The 22,966-nt window shown below is 47.9% G+C and overlaps 1 protein-coding gene across 4 annotated transcripts in view; it reads right to left on the bottom strand.

Annotated features, from left to right (window-relative positions):
• LOC113626476 (kinesin-like protein KIF16B) overlaps positions 1–22,485 on the bottom strand; it is a 280,843-nt gene extending 258,358 nt beyond the window's left edge. For all 4 annotated transcript variants that reach the window (XM_027118145.1, XM_027118146.1, XM_027118147.1 and 1 more), the window contains exon 1: positions 22,349–22,485. In XM_027118145.1, the coding sequence (XP_026973946.1) occupies positions 22,349–22,395 (47 nt within the window). In that variant the 5' untranslated portion in view covers positions 22,396–22,485. The remainder of the gene's footprint in view (positions 1–22,348) is intronic.
• Between the last annotated feature and the right edge of the window lie 481 nt (positions 22,486–22,966).

The following is a 22,966-nucleotide window of genomic DNA, read 5'->3' as shown; positions in this document are numbered from 1 at the left end:
TCTCCTGCAGCCCTCTCTCCCCAGGCTACTCCTCCCCCTTTCTGGCCGATCCTAAACACTCAAAGATCTTGCTGACCTAGCTGCTGTCCATAAAAATCACAAAAGCATCAGCTCGACTCCTGAGAAAAGCCCAAGGGTTGTTCTCCTGAAAGAAATCCAGGAGTGGCTTTTTCAGGCCATCAACCTGAATGCATTTCGGAACACACCTCGCCACACAGTGCTCAGCTGGAGGTCAGCAGCACCGTGACCTACATCCCAGCCAGGAGTCTGCGCAGCCCTCCTCCGCTCCCCGGGGGCTGCTCCGCGGCTGAGCCAAGGGCAGCAGTGCCGTCACAGCCTCAGATGCCATGCCGGGAGCATCTCGGGCCAAGTGAAAGCCTCCGCTGACCCCTGCCACTGCGGGACGGGGCCATCAGGCTGTGCCTTTTATGATCTTCCCTGGTCTCCAGAGGGTGTAATAAACCTAAAAACTTACGCAAACAGGCAACTGTTCTGGGCTGGGATCCCAGAGGAACAGACGATTGGGGGGCAGCCTGGCATGCAGGGTGTTCATTAGGCTGTGCCCTTAGGGTCAGGCCCTGGGAAAGGAGGAGGGGGCAGCAGGACAGGGCAGAGGGAGCAGCGGGCTGTGACCAGATCCAGGGGCAGCCCTGGCTGACCCCACAGACTGTTCTGGAGCTACAGTGGCCCCTTCACACCCCCGCATTGTGCAGCCAGGGACCAGGACCACAGGCTGCCTGGGAAAGGGGCTAGGGCCCCTGCGGGGCTGACACTGAAGGCCGTGCAGACAGCACTCCAGAGGCCGGGCAAGAAGCCCTTCAGCAAAGGATGCTCTGGGCATCAAGCACAGGGTCCACCACCCCAAGTCCCCTTAAATCGATGCTGCAGAGGGTGCTGACGGGCAGCAGCTTCCACCATCCCCAACTCCCCAGCAGGGAGCGAGGAGCTGGGGCTCCCAGGCCAGAAAGAAGGCAGACACCTGCTTTCAGTTTTCCGCTGAAGGAAGGACAGCCCAACAATCAGAAGTGTCTCAATACAAACTGAGCTGCCCTGAGATGCACAGAATCATCACCGAGGACGTTTAGCCCGAGGCCAACTGATCCCTACCCAGGACGCCGGAGGGGGAGGTTTACGTATTCCTTCAGTCCACGAATACTAGTGAGACTGTCAAACGCCAAACAGCACTCTCTCTGCACAGGGATAAAGCAATAAACAACACAGACAGAGTACTGTCTGGAGTTTTCATTTTAGTGGAGGGGTTAGAAAAAAATAAATACAATACCATTTTAGATACTGGTTAAGTGCTGGGAAGAAATGAAAGGGTGTCATGGGCTAGGACTGGGATCAGAGGCAGGGGGAGGCAAGTCGTCGCAGAAGACCTCTCCAAGGGGGTGGTGTGTGAGCCAAGGGCCAACTGGAGCGAGGCAAAGACCTGGGAAGGGCACTGCAGGTGCAGAGGCCCCAGGGCGGGAGCCAGTCAGAGGCCTGGGGGTAGAGCAAGAAGGCCAGCGGGCCTGCAGGAGAACGAGCGGGGAAGCAAGACGAGATCAGAAAGGGGGCAAGGGCCAAATGATGCCAGGCCTCGCAGGAACTGAGAGGCGACAGGAAGCCACAGACCCGGGAGGTCGTGTGCACGGGGGTGGCAAAATGCTTCTATATTTTTAAATGATCCCTCAGCTGCTGCTCAGACCCTGGAGCGGGGAGAGTAGGGCGAGACCAGTCAGGAGGCTAATACAGGCCACGTGGGAGATGCTGGACCGGGGATGAGAGCAGAGACGCATCCAAAAGACAGCTCAGCCAGATCTGGGTCCCAAAGTCCTGCCGAGCAACAGAGTAATGTGAAGAGCCCAGCCCAGACCTCCCAGAAGAGAATCTCCAGGACGGGGACCAGGCATCTGTATTTAACCTCCTAGGAGACGCCGATGACCACGCCGGCGTGAGAGCTGCTACCCTCGCTGCCCAGTGATGCCCTCCTCAACTCTGAGAAGCTGGGATCCTGAAGAGCGTGGAAGCCTAACCGCCTTTCAGCTCCTTCTGAGACACGCTTTGCTCAGTGGTCTCGTCCCTTCCTCTGAATCCCCAGTTCCAGAATAAAAATCCAGCGCAGGGCTGTGCCTTCTGCTGGGTCCAGCTGGGGCCTCTCTTCTGAAGTCTACACCATCGAGAGAGAGAGAGCAGGTAGCAAAAGAGCATGAAAACTTCTGATTCAATTTGCAGTGAAAAAGAAAGAAGGGGGCTTCCCTGGTGGCGCAGTGGTTGAGAGTCCGCCTGCCGATGCAGGGGACGCGGGTTCGTGCCCCGGTCGGGAAGATCCCACATGCCGCGGAGTGGCTGGGGCCCGTGAGCCATGGCCGCTGAGCCTGCGCCTCCGGAGCCTGTGCTCCGCAACGGGAGAGGCCACAACAGTGAGAGGCCCGCGTACCGAAAAAAAAAAAAAAGAAAGAAAGAAGGGAAGGGAAGGGAAAATAATATGTGCATACACCAAGTAACTATTTTCCCAATTCCCCTAAAGAAGGCACATAACTAGTAGCATTCTAGAAGCACAGGAGCAAAGTTAATTCATGGCATATAATGAATGCCTTACTCTGGGCACTGCACTTAATTCTGTCATGGAACCCTGGTCCCAATTAGGAAAAGCTGGAAGATAGCTCAAGAATTTCATACATTACAAAACTCAAGCCCCAGACCATGAAGGACTAAATTTTGCTTGAGACTGAAGATGACAATGACACTTTCACAGGGAATTTTGGACACGCTGCAGGGGGAGCACCTGGGGCCCAGATGCTGAAGGCGAGAGGGGGCTCAGGTAAATGGCGGTGACAAGAAGTGGGCTCAGGAGACCCCACCACCTGGTCTCAGCCAGAGGGAAACCGAGGCCCTGGAGGTTAAGTGACGGGCTCAAAGTTGCTCCTATAGTCAGCGCTGGGAAAGGCTGGAGGAATTAAGCCACAGAGAACCGCCAAGGGCACACTAGCACCCCTAACCTGATTTCAGCTACGTCCTCCTGAAGGTAGGAGCAAGGGATCCCAGTGGGCTAGGTCAGCACGTTTAAGGGGTTCACGGGAAGATTAGTCTAAACAGGTGCAAGTCACCAACTGCACCAGGCGCCGGATGGGGGAGCGCAAGAAGTCCATCCAGCCTCAGCTCCACACACACGTGTCACCCAAGCTCCCTGCCACGTTCCAAACTAGCCCTTCTGCCAGGACACACAAAGATCCCCCCGCTGGTCCCTCTGCCTGGAAGGTACTTTTCTCCTCCATCTCACTTATCCTTCAAAACACTTCTAGATGTCTCCTCCTCCAGGAGGCCTTCCCAGAACAAGCCCCAGCCAATAGCTTCTGTGTGATGGCCCATCACTCACCACATCTGCTGCGTGACAGCCCGCAACACACCACACCTGAGTTGCAATAGCCCATCACTCACCACAGCAGTTTCCACTTTCTACCGATTTACTGCTGGGCCAGTACATTTTGTCTTCCCCACCAGTCTGGATGCTTCCTGAAGGCAGAGATAATGCCCTGCTTTTGATACATCCCACAGTATGTAGACTGTCTTTATGTACAGCAAGCACTTGGATGGATGAATGAACGAATGAATGAGTAAGCAAATGAAAGAATGAAACACATGAACTGAAAACAAGACAGTTTTCTTAAACTCAAGCACTAAAGTGAAGGAAATGCTTCCAAGTTTACTACATGTTTTCAATTTTTAAATGCAGATGAGTTCTGCCCCATAAATACCGGTTCCCTCGGCAGATGTTAACTCCAAAGCTCACTCTCCCTGTAGACCCACAGCTGTGACTCTGACTCCAAGACCAAGGCACAGGGACCTTCTGTCTCTTTTGAGTCACAGGAAACAGGAAAAACAAGGATGTGCATGTGGCCAAATTTCTTCAATGTGCTTCTCCAAACACACAAGCAACATATTCATAAACAAAATTGCAGGACTTTTTCTCTAGAAGACGTCACTTGGAGTCAGAGTGGAATAAGATGCAGTCTTGGTCTCGAGTAGCATTTCCACCAAGCCCTGCATCTGGTGTTGCCCAGCAGAGTGGGTTAATCGTTGTGGGGGGAGCATTAGGCTTCGGGGAGCTGGGTGCAAATCCTGGTTCTTAGCTCTGTGACTTCCGCACTTCATTTAACTTTGCTGAGCCTTTGTTTCCTCCTCACCTGTAAAAGTACTGAGCTTCCCTCACATATAATTTTTTGCTGGAAGATGTGACAGAGGAAAGCAGGCCCCACAAGGCCGGGCACCAGCAGACCACCGATATGCTCTGTCACTTCCGGCACAAACCCAAGATCCATCCATTTATTCAACAAACGCTCACTGTGCCTCTCCTGCCCTCTGGGAACTTACATTCTGGTGGGACGATTCATTTTAACAAAACCTTTGCATTCCTTTCCCAAAAGAGACGGAAATGGAGGAAATCCAGAAAATATATTTTGCCAAATTTTCTAGCCAGATCTCAGAAAAATGAGGAGCCACCATATAGCTGATCTTCGTAAATTCTGTTTATAAAATGCTTACCTTCATCAACACAATCCAGAGGCCACGGTTCATAAAAAAGACAAGAGTATCGGAAACACCAAAATTCTTTCACTTATTTTTAAATGCCTGTGAATTACGTCTAGTTATTCTGACTTAATCCACCCTGTCTGACCTGAAGACGTGACACACGCTGTCCTTCCCGCACCGTGGCCAGCAGCTCCCTCCCTGTCCCCCTTGGCAAGCATGCAATGCTCATTCATATATTAAATTAATGGGAGCAACAGAGGCCAGAGGCAGGACTAGGTCAACGGACAAACACAAACACCTCCCCGTTACGAGGCTCTCTGGGGATGCAGAGATATATGATCACAGTTCTTGCCCTTCAACAGCCCACAATCACCCGCAGTGGGTGAGAGCAAACAGGCTATAAAAGCAAAGCCAGCTTGGGGGTGGGGTGAGTGGCAGGGAGGCCGGACCAAGGAGACGGGGCTTCAGTCGGCATCGTAAGTGAAACAAAGTCGGCCCAGAAAAGAGGTCCAATCGTTACCTCAACAACACCCACGTTTTTATACTGGGAGAGAGGAGGCAGGGCCCCAGAAAGTTTCACCTGCAAAACATCAGGCCATCAACAGAAGAGCAGGCTGACCTTACCGGGGGCGTCCGGTCCCTGGAGCACATGTAGTCAATCACCTCCCGGCAAGGCCTCCCGCCCCAGGGCTCTCCAGGGGCTTTAGAGCCTCTGATGCCCAGCTGCACCCCATATTCATTAAACCCGACTCTCCGGGGTGGTAAGCCTCAGCTCGAAACGGAGGCCCGTGTCCCAACCTTCTGCTGAATGTTTCAGAGGGACAAGCTGGGACTCACCCATACTCAGATGTCACCACCAAAGCCTGAAAAGGAAAACAAACCATAACCTGGACCTGTGAGACACCAGGTAAGAGAGAGGGAAACAGACCAAGCAGGCCACCAAAACCCCAGGCAAAGGAGAAAATGCCCCCCGCGTGGGCAGGCAGCGTGCTCAGAGCTGCAGCTGAGGTTCGGGTCCGAAGAGCCGGGCTGAGGTTCTGGATCTGTAACCGACCAACCCTTTGAGGACCACTAGGCCTGTCCACCCATCCCCAAACCTGCCTCCGAGGGGGTGCCAGGTTCAGACGGCAGACCCCACGTCCGTGGCAGTCAACTAAGCCTCGCAGGCACAGACGCTGTCCTTACTCAGTGCCCCCCACAGAGCCCACAGAGGCTCCCTGCCGAGCCGCATCTCCCAGGGGCACCCGCCCCCACGTCCCCTCTTTTCTGATCTACGTGGCAACCAGGAGAGGACCAGCATCTCTAAGCACTCAGTGAAATTCACAGAGGCTTGTGGCGCAACAGTGGGATGAGCAAAGGACACTCAAAGATGACCCCTCCCCAAAACAAAAACGGACAACACTGACACTGTAGGGAGGTGGGAAGGGGAAATGTGTAAAGTGAACAACAGTCTTAAACGAACAAGGAAAGGAGGACGATTTTTAAACCTCCGTTATAAACCAGAAGTTTTACAATGGCATCCCAGGGTGAGGGCTGGTACAGGCCATGTTCTAAAACACCTACCGGGGGAGGGATAAATTAGGAGTCTGGGATTAACAGACACACACTACCATACATAAAATAGGTAAACAACAAGGACTTACTGTACAGCACAGGGAACTACATTTGGTATCATGTAATAACCTACAATGGAAAGAATCTGAAAAAGTATATCTATATATATAAATGAATCACTTTGCTGTACACCTGAAACTAACACAACATTGTAAATCAACTCTACCTCATAAAAAATTATAAAAATAAATAAAACATCTTTAATTCATTGTATTTTTAAAATCAGAAGGTTTTACATACAAATCTGGGTTTCCGACTTCTCTGGGAGCATCCACAGGAGAGCAGGGCCTGCTCCCCGCTCCTCGCCTGGCTCCCCAAACCTGGGAGCCGAGACACCCTCAGCCCCCCACCTCCCCCCCACCCCAGGAAACCCAGAGACTTCACAGAAGGGACTGTGCCTCTAACAGCAAGATCCTTTTTGTAAATTACGAACTGGCGGCAAATTTAAAGGATCTGATCGTGGTTTCTCAAACTTCATGCACTTTCTGCTGGATGTCATTACCTCCCCCAACCCGTGGTGCCTGGACAGGGGACAGAGCCATGGAAATGCTGGCAGAGGCTCCGAAACTAATCACGCTGACTTTTAACAACATATGATCTCACTCAACCAGGAGCAAATAGGTTTGATGTGTTCAGGTATTGAGGATTTATTAAAGAAACCACCAGCGAGGGGCTTTCTCTCTCATGTCCTTCTGTCTTTTCAGTGTGGGCTGCACCCTCCTTAATTCTCACAACTCCCTGACAGTATCTTCAACCCTGCGTGAACTCAAGACACCTTTGGAAGAATGAAGCTGCCCACCCCCGGAGCTGTAATGCCCGTGTAGCATTCTAAGTTCTTAGTTCGAGAATTCATCCCAGGTGCCTTGAAATTGAATACTCTACCACAATTTACAGGCAGAAATAAGAGCAATCACCTCATCATCAAGCCAGGAGGGCCTGAGGTAAGAAAGCCCTCTGATACCCCCAGGCTTTTTGCAATAAAACAGAGAGAGAGCAAAACAGGTCTGGCCTCATCTCTGCGGCTGGCTGAGCAGGGAGTCCACGCACAATAAAGCAGGCCCCTCCTACGACAGCCACACAGGGCGAAGGAGGTCTCAGGTTGCACCTGGCCAAGACCCACACCTCTAGTTTGGACGTCATTTCAAAGGCAGAGGGGAGGAGGGGGCAAAAGCCAGCCCCTCCGTAAGGAGTCTCACTGATAACGGGATGACATCAGAGAGCAGTTCTGCTTCTGTTTCACTCGAGGCCTCAGCTCTCAAGTGTCGCCTTCCTGTTCTTTGATGATTAATCGAGCTTTTTCACTTGGCCTCCACTCTGCTGCACACTTCGATGCTGCCTCTGAGCCCCTCACGTTCCGTGGCTCTGCTGTTGGCATTTTCAAAGCTTGACAAACCCACTTCAGCATCTGAAATAGGAGGCTCTCCAACAGGAGTGCAGAGACCTGGCCCCGGGCTTGCCACAAGTCACACAGGGAAGGGACTTGAGAACAGCTGTGTCTGCCTCTGAGGTTAAATGAGTGGATAAAATCACATCACGCTGAAGCCACACAGAGAAAGCAAACTGCTGGTCCCGTTCTAGCAAATGCAACGTTAACATACAGCCACAAGGAACTGCTCTCGGCCCTCGTGGGAGGCCTCTGGGCCTCCACGTGCTGTTCCCTCCACCCGCTACACCTGTCCTCCACGGCCGATGCCCATTGCAGGCCCAACTGAGCCGCCTCTCCCTCCAAGGGCCTTCCCCCAACACCCCAAGTCTCAGTGAGACCCCAACATGGGCTTCCACATGCACCACAGGACCTGGTCCCACAGAGGCAAGGTCTGTGCCAGGCTGGTGGTCCACCGTATCCCCAATATGCAGCCCAGTGGCTTTTCATGGTTTGGGGGGCTCTGCAAGATCAAAACTATTTTCATAATGGCACCAGGACATTATTATTTGCCTTTTCACTCTCACTCAAGACGGCCCAGTGAAGTTTTCCAGAGGCTACAAGGTGTGTGACGATGGGTCATTCTGATGGCTGAGGGACTGTGTGCTTGTGTATTCTTCTGTTCTAAAAAGAGTCTGTTTTAATTTCTAATGTGGTAAAGATATCAATATAACCCACAAAAACAAAAGCTCTTTGGGGTCAACAATTTTTAAGGGATCCCCAAAACTTTGAGAACTGCTGGTCTAGCACAAGGCCTGGCATACACCCAGCAGAGTTTAAATACTTTATGAATTAATCAATCAATCAATGATAGGCAGATGAAACCTCTATCAATACACTGATGTCTACTTTGTAGTCTGGTATGGACAAAGGATGGAAAAAAGAGGTGCCCAGGGGTCAGTTCACTCATTCCTGGTTAAGAAGGGAAAGAAAAAGATTCCCCAGCTGTTTGGCTGGGTAGTAGGTGGATGGCTAGGTAAGGAGATGAGTGAGTGGGTAGATGGCGGGGGCAGGGGGGGAAGTATGGGTGGAAGGATGGATAGGTGGATGGATGGGTGGGTATGTGGATAGGTGGATGGATGGATGGATGGATGGATGGATGGATGGATGGATGGGTGGATGGGTGGGTGGGTGGGTGTACAGGTGGATGGATGGATGGGTGGATGGCTGGTGGCAGAGCAGGTGGGCGGGAAAGTGGGTCCACTCCAACAGCAATGCACTAGCTCCCACCCCTCCACGTTCAGTCACACCTGATGGCCCCCCAGATCAGCCTGTCAGTCTCACTCCCTGGCTTTCTAACACACAAATTTCATCATGTTACACCCATTTGTAAAATGGTTCCCTTTATCTACAGAATCAGCTTTAAGTTAAATCATTTTAGAGCAGTGGAAAGGAAGAAACAATAATAACGTCCAGACAGCACAACCTCCAGAATCTGGACCTCTCACCTCTCCGCCCCTGTGCTCACCAGCCAGCTGAAATGTCAGCAGTGTCTCAACACTGCAGCTCCCCAATCTCACTCCACAGTTTAGGGCCTCTGGACACTTTCTGCTTAAAATGCCATTGCCCGCCTTGTCTGCCTGGCCAACTCACTGTACAGAGTCCTGCCCTCAGACACAGAATCCTCCAGGATACTCCTCCCAGCCCTGAGAAGGAGCTACACTCAACACCTCTACAGCCACACACCACTGTGCCCTGAACACCCATCGTCACCCACACAGCAGGGGACATTCTCTTTGTGGCTACTGCTCCCACTAGATCATGAGCTACTGGAAAGCAGGGATCATGCCCTTGCTCCTCTCTGACCAAAGAAAAAAGCCCAAGAAAAGCTCAACGGCCAGACAGATGCCAAGGTCACCAGGAAAACACCTACTCTTCACCATGTGAAGCCTAGGCAGACCTCAAAGCTCCATTTCTGCCATAATGTCTACCTGTAGGCTTGAGCTCACGTTGATTTTCCTTCCTCCAAACACATACTGTACTTTATTATTTACACAGAGAACCTAATACTTGGTGACGAGTGGACAAAGTCCACTCATTGCTGAGTTATGTAAGATTCTGCTCCATCGTCACAATATTCATGGGAAATCCGAAGAGGTACAACACAAAATTATAAGTTACCACTGATTGTGCCTACTCTGTGCAAGCACTTCACAGCCATTAATTCCTTAAGCCATTAAAATAACCTTACAAATAAGGTAATATTGTCCCCATTATACAGATGAGGAAAGAAGAGACCAGAAGACTAAAGTATCCTTTAGAAAACCATGTAGGTAGTTCGTGGCAATGCCAGGATGCAACCCTGGGACCACCTGATTTACCTACCCTTCAACACCCATGCCTCTCTCGCACCTTCACTGAGCACTGTGTGAAAGTTTGGGATCATGGGGCAGTGAAAGCTCTGTCTTGCTAATTTAATCCAGCCACAGTTCAAAGGTATGCCCTCCAAGGAAAAGCTCACACACAAAAAAAATCAGTTTCTCTTACAGAGACAGCACTTACTGTCTGCTGAATGAGGGTATGAATGAATAAGAAATGGCAAATCAATAACTAAAAGCACGGTCCAAAGGCTAAAGAAAGATGGTAGAGAAAATAAATGGGATTTATCCAGGACTGATTATCAACAGCTGTCTCTCAAAAGTCAGAGTAGAATAAAAGGAGGAGGGGAAAAGATGGTAAAAGCAGAAACAACCACAAGATCCTCTGACTTTTTAAAATCAAAAGAGAGAGGAATTCCAGCCAAGATCAAATTAGAGACAATCAAATCAGTTTCAGAGCACTTATGTTCCAGGAAAGAAAGAATAAATTCCTTCCACTGGTCCTTTAATTCATTTATTACTCATCAGAAAGAACAGAAAATCTGAAAGCTGTTTGTTAGTAGAATGTACAGGCTAAGTTAACACTTAGGTTATAGGAAATAAGGTTCTCTTGGGGAAAAGCCCCATCAGGGATTAAAGGTCCCCACCTGTCCTTTGCATTGACATGGGGAACAATTAATCCAACCAAGGTGTTAACAGCTCAAACAACCAAGGACACCAGGAGGCAAAATTCCTCAATCCTTTGAGTGGACAGAGGTACTGGGGTGGTGGGCGGGGCAGTTACCTATTCTCATCCTTAATATATCAGTATAGTCAAAGTTGACCCTAAGAACAAGAAAAGCTAAATTAAAAAGGAGATATTTTACAAAACAACTAAATGCCTTGTGTCATCTTGGACTGAATCTTGGACCAGAGAAAAAGACACTATTGGGCAACTTGGGAAATCTGGATGAATCAGATCAGTGGATAATACTGTATCAATGTTACTTGCCTGGTGTTTAATTATACTACAGCTGTATAAGGTGAAAGCTACACGAGAACTCTGCACTATTCCTGCAACTTTCTGTACATATTTCAAAATGAAAATTTTTTAAAAAAGAAGAAAAACATCTCAATTGGATCATCCTATATGAGCACCGGCCCAGGACTCCTGACATTTTTCTCACAGTTAGTTGCCCTTCTATCTGATCAAGCAGAGATAGCTCCTATAAAAACACTAACTTTACGAAAAGAAAGCCAACAGACCAAAACCCAATATTTTTAAAAGCTTTATCTCTGCAACTTGTTTCACTTCCGAGCTAGCCTCCATCACCTTGAATCAGTTTTTCTGGAAAGCTCCCTGGGGAACTTGAAGTCCCACTTAGAGGGAACTCACGAAGTGGTTTACCTGTGCCCCAAGCTGAGTCACTGTGATGGCTTAGACTCTGTTTAATAAATCCTGAAAATAAGAATCAGTAGGTGCACTCGGCAAGAGACCACGACACCATGAAGCCACGAGAGCTTAAGAGAGCAAGCTCCTGATACTGGGTATCCCACGGTGGACTCAGAATCCTAGACTCTGAAGTTGAAAATTCTCATTCTAAGCTTTATTTATCCTCTTGGGATCATAAGCCCCACCCTTCACCCCCAGCTTCCAAGAGGAAAGAGGACTGACTTTCTAACAGCATCCTAATTTCAATGTTCCCTCATGTAGAAAAATCACATTTTACCAAGTTCTGCTCTGAATAATAGATTCACTACACTAGTGTTTTCAAACCGCCGATCATAAATTAGTGGATAAAGACCATCTTTTTTTTTTTTTTAATGAAATAGTAGAGAGTAGAAACATCAGCATGCATTGGGCTGATAAAGGTCTTACTGCAGATGTTTTAAATGCATAGTCCTGTACAATCGTCACCAACCTTCCAAAGTACAAATGTCCTTCATTTTAAATGTGATTAATCCTTTCTCACTAAGTCAGAGGGGAAAAAAAATGTTTTAAATGAATCTTATATTCACAATAACTTTTATTAGAAAATCTGAAATGTGTTCCCACAGGCAAAAAATAAATACTGTTGCAAACTGAAGTCAAAAACTTTTCCTGCAAAGTATTTCCCTCAGATATGTATTAATTACAAAGAGGAAAAAATATAACAATACAGCGGAGAAACCCAGCAGACACCACCTTGACCAAGGGACTGACGTGGACATCACCAGTAACGGGACATACTGGCATCATGACCCCCCCATGATAGGAAATGAAGGACACTTATGTGGCTTTCATGCCAAAACTGCATAACTTCAGTTTAATCATGACAAACCGTGGGAGAAACCCAAACTGAGGGACATTCTAAAAAATAACTGACTGGCACTCTTCTGAGACTTAGAAACTGTCACTGACCAGAAGAGATTAAGAAAACATGGCAACTATATCCAATGTGAGATCCTGCACCGGCTCCTGGGACAGAAGAAGGACGTTCTCAGGAAAACCATGTCCAGTTACCAGGGCTGCACCACGCTGATGCCTTGGTCCTGACAACTGCACCGTGGTTACGTAAGACGCTGATGTTAGGGGAAGCTGAGTGAAGCATATATGGGAACTTTACTGTATAATTATTTCAAGTTAAAAAAAAATCCTTTTCTAAAGGAACAAGTGTGTTCTGTCCCATAAACTATATATCATTGAAACATAGTGTTTAACCTCCAATTCTCTAACCTTAAGAGATAAACATAACACGTATTTGATGTGTAATTTGTGTATAATTAACTTAATACACAGGGAAAGCCTGAAGCTGTCCTTTCCCCAGGCTCTTCCTCAGCTCTCTTCTACCTCCCCAGCCTAATACCCAACAGGAGGATCATCAAAATTCCCTTCTGCTCACGGGAGCAATGTAAGGCATCCCACGGATGCTGGGCTTCGGATCCCGGATTCCTTATAAGCATCCACATACTGAAAGACTGGGGAGGAGATGACAGTTATTAATGCAACAAATATCTTCTGAGTACCTATCTCTGCCAGGCAGAGTTCTAGGCCCTAGGGAAACAGACAAACCCAACAAGGTTACCAGCTCTCACGGAGTTTATGGGCAAGAAGCAGAGAGACAAGAAACAAGAAAACAAAAATCCTTTCACATGCATACACATGCCCACGCACGTGTGCACACGCGCACGCACACGCGCACACAAACTCAATAATGGTAAATGCTGTGAAGCCAGGAGACCAATGCAATGTGATAAAGCCTTCTCAGAAGAAGTGACATTTGAGCGGGGACCTGATCTTTCTCTGATCCCCAGTTTCTTCATCTATAAAATGGAGATAAAAATATTCACCCCTGTGGGATTGTTGTCAAGAATTGAATTAGATAATGATGGCATAAGACTTGACAGAATTCCTAATAAGTGAGTGAGTGGCTAGAAATAGTCACTGGGGACAAAAATTACTTGTCGGGGCTTCCCTGGTGGCGCAGTGGCTGAGAGTCCGCCTGCCGATGCAGGGGACACGGGTTCGTGCCCCGGTCCGGGAAGATCCCACGTGCCGCGGAGCGGCTGGGCCCGTGAGCCATGGCCGCTGAGCCTGCACGTCCGGAGCCTGTGCTCTGCAACGGGAGAGGCCACAACAGTCAGAGGCCCGTGTACCGCAAAAAAAAAAAAAAAAAAAAAAATTACTTGTCAACACCATTAGGGTGAAAGCACTTTCTCAGTTGACTTTAAATTCTACACATCCCATCGAAATTGCTCCAAGTGTCTATGAGTAGATTGCTGATCACAGAAACAGTTATTTCCCCTCCACTGGGCAGCAACAATGAATAATGAATATACTTGGAAATGGACAGAGCAGGAAACACACATGCTCAGCCCAGAGTGGGCGAGAGTGAAGGAAAGCTCCAGGCCCCGCCAGCAGTCGTGCCTGATGTGAGTCACTGGGCCGAATCCAAGGGAACAATGACAACCTTCCCAGGAAGGACTTCTCCATCACGGAAATCAGCCAGAGGCTTCAACCTGGGGAAGGGCCTGGGCGTGGTGGGGCACTGTCACATCTCCCCCAGGCCATGTAAGTCTAGCCGTAATGTATTTCGTTTCATAAAACAGGCCTCAGCAAGACTGCATCCCAATTCCAGGACCCACAAAAATAGAAAAATCTATTGAAATAATTTAGGAAGTTGATCATGAAATGAGAATGTGTAGGTTAAATCAGCTCAGACCAGAGTGCTATCTACGTACTGCACAACTGGACATTTCTAAATAACCTCTGACACACACACACACACACACACACACACTTCTCTGCCAGGCCCAGGTTTGCGATGCCCAGGTGAGGGCTGGGGTCTGAGCGCCTCACACAATCAGTAAAGGAGATTAGATTTTATTACAGGAGCCAAACTGCACAGGTGAACAGGGGTGAGCTCTCTCCTTCCTTTAATCCCTCCGTTAACTGGAAGGGCAGCGACAGGTGCCACCTCCTGGCCCCCACCGCCAGCCTCCCGCCCCCAACCCCGCTAGCATCCCCTCCCACCCCTCAACTAAAACAGTTCCCTCCAGAGACAGGAGCCAATCACCTCCCCAGCCAGCTGGGCTCGGACCTCGACCTGCAGCACCTCCGATGCTGGTGACCCCCTCTCCTCTCCCTTGATGACCAGGACGTTCACTCTCCTGCTTTTCTCCCTTCCTGTCTCCATTGCCTGGCCCTTAAGTGCAGTTGTCAGTAACAGGTGATTATAAAAAATAATAGCAGCTCTGATTTGTTGAAAGGATATTACATGCCTGGAAGTATGCTAAACACTCTCTCCATATACACCCTTCCATCTAATCCCCTCAACAACTTATGCACTATCATTTTACAGCTGCGGCTCTCACATGCTGTGGCTTCCGTAGCCTTTACAACTCTTAAACATAACTGAAGAGCCTAAAGAGCTTTTATTAATGTTGATATACCCATTTATAGTTACCATATTAGAAATGAAAACTGAGAAATGTTTGACTCAATGCACTGCACACAGACTCACGACATCATCACACATCATGTAGCTTCTCGAAAACTCCACAGTACCCTCGTGAGAGATGAGAGTAAAAACAGCAAATATCTTACTATGGGTGTGAAAACAGTTCTGACTTTGTAAACCCCCTAAAACAGGCTCAGTGAGTCCTTGTTTACAAAAGAAGAAACTGAGCCCAGGAGTAAAACCAACCTGCCCAGGTCACTCGGCCAGCTACTGACAGCTCGGTCTTAACCCAGGTCATGCAGTTCTGCTATCCCACCCCTTCTTTCTTTACCATGGTCCTCCTCAGAGACAACATTCACTGCCACCACAGCCGCTACCACCTTCAAGCGACCCACCTCCAAATATGCACCTGCAGAGCTGATAACTCACCTGAGTTCCTACAACCTGCAGCCCCACCAGCATCCTGAACCAACTCAACTGACCACCATGGCCCTCCACCCCGACAGGCTCATCCCACATCCTGACCTTGGCAAAGGTCATTCATCCACTTAATAGGGCCCCAAGCCTCTCAGTCATCTGACTCTTTGCCTCTCTATGTCCTACTGATTGGTCTTCAGAATGTCTCTTGCAAACGTAAAAGACAGGATATAAGATAGTTATACGTTATGCTGCTACACAAACAGGAAAAAAAGACTGGATTTAAATGCACCAAAGCTTTAGGAGGGGTCATCTCTGGATCCGTGGAATTATGAGCGATTTTCAATTTGATTTCTTTGGTATACTTTTCAGCAGACGTTTTTTACAAGCATACATTATTTTCACAATCAGAAAACACCATGAAGGTTTTTTCAGGGTTTTGTTTGTAAGTTTCATCCTTTGACTCCTCCTTTCCTGTTACTTACATCGCCAGCCTGGTCCAGAATCCCATCCCTACCGGTCATACTCCAGTTCTCTGAATGGTCTGCCGGCACTGGCCTCTGCCCAATCTAAAGGACATCTGAGGTCTCAGGGTCTTGCACCCCAGAATATGGCAGGAAAGTCAGTGGGATAATAGTGCATAAAAGGCACTTAGCACAGCACTTGGGAAACAGTCAATCAATGTTCACTGTTGCTGGAATGCTGGTATTATTTCCCTACACTGCTATATTTCTGAAAAGCCATCAGCAGCTCCCAGTGCCTAATAATAGTAGCCAATATTTATAGAGCCCTTACTCTGGGGCCCAATACTGTTAGCAAGGGTTACTTCATTCAGTCATCATCTCAGCCCCACAAGGGGGGATCCTGTGAAGATCTCCGTCTTACAGGTGAAGAAACTGAAGCACAGAACACCTGAGTAAAGTGCCAAGACCCAGAGCTAGGAAGGTGCAGAGCCGGGATTCAAACCCAGGTCAGGCTTACTGTCCAGTAGAACTTTCCACGAAGATGGACATGATCTATCTGCCTTGTTCAATATGTAGCTACGGAGCATTTGAAATGTGACTTGTGCAACTAAGTTACTGCATTTTACATTTTATTGAACAGTTAATTTAAGGAGCTGCATGCCGCCAAGGGCCAGCACAGGACTGCAGTATAAAAGCCCAAACTCCCAAGCTTAACAAAGAAATGTCCTCACAACACCCTGCCCACCGACCTCTCAACTAATCCTTACACAAAGCTCCAGTGAGTCCAAGCTCCCGGGTAACTGTACTCGGTGACACCTGCCAGCCATCCCCACCCTCCTCTTATCTGAGTCTTCTGTACAATGGAGGGGCTTTAGAAATGAGAGTAAGAGAGACTTCAGCTCCAACCCGGACTCCACCGCGACCCAGCTGTGTGACCTCAGGTCTCTGAGCCCCTCATCTGCAGAATGCGGCCACTGTGCTAACGTCCAAAGAGCACCAGCCGAGCACTTCACAGACGCTCCCTAAATGGTGGCTGGTTACACCCCTGCTTCGGGGCTCAACTCAAACCCCACCCTCTCATCCAAGGGACCCTGGGAAGCCCCGGAGACCTCTTCCTCCAGCTTCCAGAATCCCCTCACAGATTCTGTGTTATCTGCGTGTGTGGTGTGCCTGTGTCTCTCCTCTGCCACCAGCCCAGCCGTCCCCTGAGGCCAAGGGCTTCTGTCATCAGCGAGCCCGGGGACAAGAAGTCACCAAGCAAAGGGCTCTGGAGGGAAGTGGAGCTGGCTCAGCCGCACTTTATTATCTCAGGGGTCTCAGTTTCCCGTCTGTAAAATGGGGTGAAAAGACCTCCATCAGTGAGCTGGTGTGAGGGGGAAAGGAAGTTGCCAAGGTGAAGAAATGAGCACGGTGCCTGGTGCATGGTACCATCTTGACAGACACCACCCACCCTTAACACGAGAGACTGGCGTCATCACAGACCCAAGAGGCTACCACTGAGCGATTTTGCCCAACACTCCTGCTCTTAAAATGGGAAAACTTCAGTAGAGTCTAAAGACATCAACCCCAGTCAAACTACCACTGGCGTTTTTTTCTTTTGTTTTTAACTTGATTGACATGACAGCAAATTCTACCTGAGAGGCTGATCGGGAAGAGAAGCTGAGAACCCTCACAAATAGAAGGCCTGGGGCGGACCTGCCTTATAAGACGAGAAAGTACATTATAACGCTAACATCTGGCCTGTTGCCAGCACTCAGCAAATTTTTTCTTTTTGGTAAAACATTTTTTAAATATGTGTTATGGAATAAAGGTACCATCATTAAATTCTAAAAGTAACAGTAATAATAACAGCCAATCTTGGGGCTTCCCTTCCGCAGTGGTTAAGAATCTGCCTGCCAATGCAGGGGACACGGGTCCGATCCCTGGTCCGGGAAGATCCCACATGCCGCAAAGCGGCTACGCCTGTGAGCCATGGCCGCTGGGCCTGCACGTCCAGAGCCTGTGCTCCGCAACGGGAGAGGCCACAACAGTGAGAGGCCAGCGTACCGCAAAAAAAAAAGAAAAAAGCCATAAGGTAGTGTTGAGGTTCAGGATGGGCCACCCCAAAATACACCTCCACGGCATATTAATTGTTTTAAATTAAAGTTTCTTAAGAAACGGCCAATCCAACAGGGTCACTCTCACCCTCCTTTCTGTTTCCCTGAGAGCAGGAGAATCAACCTCCCACGTGAAGGGCACACTCCCTGCATCTGGAGGTAGAAGGACACCCTTACAGTCAAAAATAGGGAATTCGGAGCCTTGTTATTTCTTTAATTTACTACCCCAAGCCCAAACTCTGTTTAGGCTCTTCAATAATTGGGCACACAAAAACCTAAGTTTCTTTGTCCGGTCAATTCCTTACAAATTTGTTTCTTTTTCTCCTGTTAAATCTTGGGTCAGTTTTATTATTAGTCTAGCCACAAGAACTCAAGAGAGCGGTAGAGGGAGAAATTTCCTCCTCTCGGACAGTAGTAAAAACAAATTCATCACATCTTGTCCTTAATCAAGCACTGGGTGTTTCTTGCAAGGAGGACTGGTGACCGCAACAGGCTCCTCCTCAGAGTCAGTATTTCACCACACTGCCCCATCCTTCAACAGCCTGGCTGCAACGGCCAACCTCACCTCCCTATCACTCCAGGCCTTTCCTTCAGGCTGGTTGCTTCCTCTTTGCCTTCAGCGCCTGTACTCTTATTTACAATAGCCAAGACATGGAAACAACTTAACTGTCCATCGACAGATGAATGGATAAAGAAGACGTGACATATATACATGTGTGTGTGTATATATATATATATATATATATATATGAATATATGAATATTATTCAGCAATGAAAAAGGAAATCCTGCCATTTGCAACAGCAAGGATGAATCTTAAGGGTATTATGCTAAGTGAAAGAAGTCAGAGAAAGAGAAATACTGTATAGATCGCCTTTATATGTTGAATCTTAAAAAAAAGAAGCAACAAAATAAACAAAAAAATAACTTAGAAAAAGAAAACAGATTTCTGGTTACCCAAGACAGGGGGTAGGGAATGGGGGAATTGGATGAAGGGGGCCAAAAGGTACAAACTTCCAGCTATAAAATAAATAAGTCATCATGTACAACATGATGACTATAGTTAACACCGTTGGATAGTATATTCGAAAGCTGTTAAGAAAGTAAATCCCAAGAGTTCTCATCACAGGGGAAAAAAACATTTTTTTCTTTTCCTTTTTTTTTGGAAAACTACATGAGATGATGGATGTTAACTAACCTTATCGTGGTAATCATTTCACAACATATACGAGTCAAGTCCTTCTGCTCTACACCTGACACACAGAGCGATGCGTCAATTACATCTCAATCAAACTGGGGGAAAATATTTTTAACAACTTCCTTCAATCCTCCCAGACGACGAGCTGAAAATTCTTTCTCCAGTGCCAGTGACTTTTTAGATAACTTTTTAAAATTACATACACAAGTTTTCAATTATTAATTATAACACCACCAATGAGCAAAGTAAAAACTCAAACAGTAAAAGGAAAAAACCAAAAAAGAAGCCATCTATCTTCACCGGACAGACTCTTCATCAGCTCTCCTCCCCAGAGTGACCACTGCCAGGCTTCTTATGAATCACTCCATACAGGTATGGCCATGCGTGTGCCTCTATGTACATATTTTTGAACACACACATTCACACAACTCTACTGTAGTGAGTGTGTATGTGGATATCTTGCTTTTCTCACTTAATCCCCTATCTTGGAACTCTTAAGATCAACACATTCTTTTTTAAGTACTACAAAGCATTCTACCAAATGAATAGGCAATAATTTAACAAATCCTCCATCACTGTACATTTAGATCATTTATGATTTCTTCGTTGATGTTCCAATGATGATGCAGAAACATCCTTACACATACTTCTTCGTAGGTAGGAATATAATCCATAAAATAAAATCTTAGAAATGAAATTCCTCAACCACAGAGTTTTATAAACCTCTAATCTGGACAGCTACTGTCAAATTTCCCAGCATGGAAGTCTCAGAGGTCTTGATCCTTTATGACTCCATCACCAACACTCAATGTTCAGTTAATATTCACCAATATCACTAGTGAAAAATGGTTTCTTACGGCCATTATAACTTGGAAGCCTTTCCTTATGAGTTAGGCCAAGTACTTTTGGTTGGCCAATTGTATATGTCTTTCTATTTCACTCCCAACTTCCAGATCACTGTCTCCCCGTGAAACTGCTCTTTGGAAAGCTACCAATGCTCTTGTCTCCAAGACCGAGGACCTCATCTTACTGGCATCCTCAGAGCACCATCTTGGCAACATCTGACAATAACCACCACCACCTCCTTCGGGAGAACTTTCTCCTTTCCCGCCATGACCATTTGCTGTGCTGGTTCTCCTCCATGAGCTGCAAGCCAATCTTCTCCCTGGAATCCTAAAGAGAAGCATATCCCAGTGTCCAATCCCTGAATCCCTTTTCTTCTCACTGTAAACATTTTCTTTTTTTAAAATCTACTGAATATCTGTGCTTTATACATAAAAGTAAGATTTTCTCCCGCTGAGAAATTCCCTCCTCACTGTAACATTCTTAAACTGTCATCCACGTGCAAAAGATTTCCAAATGTCAATCCTCAGATCACCTGAGACCCATGTTTCTTACAGTCTACTGAACACCAGCAAAGAGACGGATGTCCTTCCCACACTTCGGACAGTGAACAGGGTCAACACCTGGGACAGCACTCATCCTGTGCTAGACGCTGTCCTTGTACTTGACACTTACTGCATCTCCTATAACTTTCAAACCCAAGAGAGAATGCACCCCCCTGACCGTCCACCTTCCCCAAACCTCTTCTACCTCCCTGAGCATCAAACCTCAGTTAATGACTCTGTGTTCTTCCCCTTTCCCCTCCTTCTCACCCAATGAACTGCCAAATCCCGTCAATTCTGCCAGCAGACTGTCTCCGCGGATCTTTCCAGGCTTCCCATCTCCACCTATGGCCAGACTACTGCTTCCTTACCTCTCGCCCTAATCCTGATGCCACCACAAGAGTTCTCTGCTGAGAGCACAGACATCATCACATCCATCTATCTGCCCAAAGCACGTGGCTTTTGGACATGTTTCCTGTCTTCTCTCCACATACCTGGGCTTCAGGCCTCCACTGTCAAGGCACGCACCAGTAGCATCCCTCCCAACCCACCCAGGGTTTTATGAGAGTCCCACTAGTCTGCAGTCCCTCCCTCACCAGAAAGACACTCAGCAGACCTCATTTACCTTGTCCCACAGACAGCACCCAGCACAATGCCCATGCATTTGGTAGGCGGCACTTAATAATTGCTTTCTAAAGCTACTCAATACAATCTCGTAGCATGCGCTCCAAAACTTCTTTATTTCAAAGAAGGAAAGGAACTTCGATATACATGTAAATCCAAAATAAAGAACAATCTTTCAAAAACATCTTAATGACTCTGGGGTCCATTTGTCTTGTAGGACTGAATATACATAGAAACCTACGTATTTTCTTAGGACTTACAAAAAAGTCAAACTCCTTCCCTAAAAAGCTTTAGAGATAACTTAAAAATCACAAAAGCACTGGTCTCCAATAGTTATAAACCAGAATAATGATTCCCTATCTGCCAACAGAAAAACAGATTCAGATGAGCCAAAGAAGGCTCCGGCAATCTCTTGATTTTATGATCTTCTGATGACCTCCAAAGTTGATACAAAGAAAGTAGCAAAAGCCATATGGTAAGTCAAATGTCCAACTTGATTGAGAAGCCAATAAAAACAAATGGCCTTGTGTGAACTGCTCCTATCAATTGGGAAGGACACATCCCATTTAGATCTACTTCATTCTTTAAAGTTCTTTAAACCAATTTAAAAAGCTAACTCTTGTAAAAACTGATTATAAAGTAGTCACCAAAAAGCAAACTATTCCTCAGTGAAGGCAAAGTCAAATCATTCTGAAAAGCATTACTTCGTAGAAACATACAAGATTAAATTCTAAATGTGTTTATAATTCCCCCCCAGCTGTTAACTGTTTATGTTCCCCCCCAGCATATTTCAAACACGTGTACTTAAGTGTCCTTGATTTTTTTTTTTCCAGGAAACAAAAGTTTTTAAAGTTTTGCCATCCACTCTTTAACCTTAAGTTAAGAACTGCTAAACTACTGATTAGAAGTTAGGGTTCAAATTCAGGGAACTGAAATCACTTCTTAAGAGTTGAAAAAAGTAACACTGATAACAGAGAACTTCTGAGTTGGCATAACTGGGGGGACTTCGCCTAACAGCTCTGGTGCCCTCATGACCACGCTCATGGATTTACACCCTCGTGAAATTGTTCCCTTGATGCTTTTTAAAGAGAGAAGAAGCAAACTTCTTCAAATTAATGGGACCTGGAAGAGTTAACAGGAATCTCCTCCGTGGCCTCGTGAACTCTCTACCCCCCAGGGCCCCTCCAGGGCAGTGTGAAAGGAACGGCAAAGCTTCAAGTGGTCCAGGCCCCCAGAGGCCACAGCCAGGGCCCAGTGGGCCGGAGACCGGCTCTTGACACTTAAGTCCAGGCTGGCCTTAGAGGGGAGCTGGAGACCAACTTCCTCCGGGTGGGGACGCCTCAGGGGCCCGCCTGCGCCCCGCCCTCCTACTCACCTGCGATTCATGGGCCGGACCCTCACGGCCACCTTGACCGATGCCATTGCTCATCGCGGCCCGGACCACGCGGGTTTCCACCTGCCCAGCGTCCCGCGGCTGCCGTCGGCTCTCGACACTTGGCCCGCGGCTCCCGCCCACTTCCCCCTCTGCCCCCGCCCCTCCGCTCCCGGCCGGACCCGGCGGCCCGCGGCGGCCCCACCTGCCTTGCCACTGAGCATGCCCAGAGCGGCTCCTGCCCGCGTGATCCGCGCCCCGGGCTTTGGCGGCGCCCGGGAGGCGCGGAGGGGCGGGGCCGGGTTGCCTGGGCGGGGCCTGGAGCACGGAGGGGCGGGGACAGGATGCCCGGGCGCCGCCGCCTGAGGTCGACAAATCTAGGCAGATCAAGTGGCCTGGGAGCGGGGATGGAGTCATTTCAGGGAAGCTTAAAACCCAACCTCATTCCTTTAAAAACTGGGGAGGAGGAAAACGAGGAGTTCACAGTAATTTAGGGCCAGCGCAAGGACCCCAATCCTGGGGTCAGATTACCAAAAACAGTTTTTCGGCCCTTAACAAGGACCTGGCTTTACCCCACTGTACACGTGTTAGCTCATGCAATTTACGGAGAAAGAAACTGAA

Source organism: Aethalodelphis obliquidens, unplaced genomic scaffold, assembly GCF_003676395.1.
Source record: "Aethalodelphis obliquidens isolate GAN/ISIS:26980383/991018 unplaced genomic scaffold, ASM367639v1 scaffold18, whole genome shotgun sequence".
Lineage (NCBI taxonomy): Eukaryota > Metazoa > Chordata > Mammalia > Artiodactyla > Delphinidae > Aethalodelphis > Aethalodelphis obliquidens.
The sequence above is the reverse complement of the archived record's forward strand: the minus strand, read 5'-3'. Positions and strand labels throughout refer to the sequence as shown.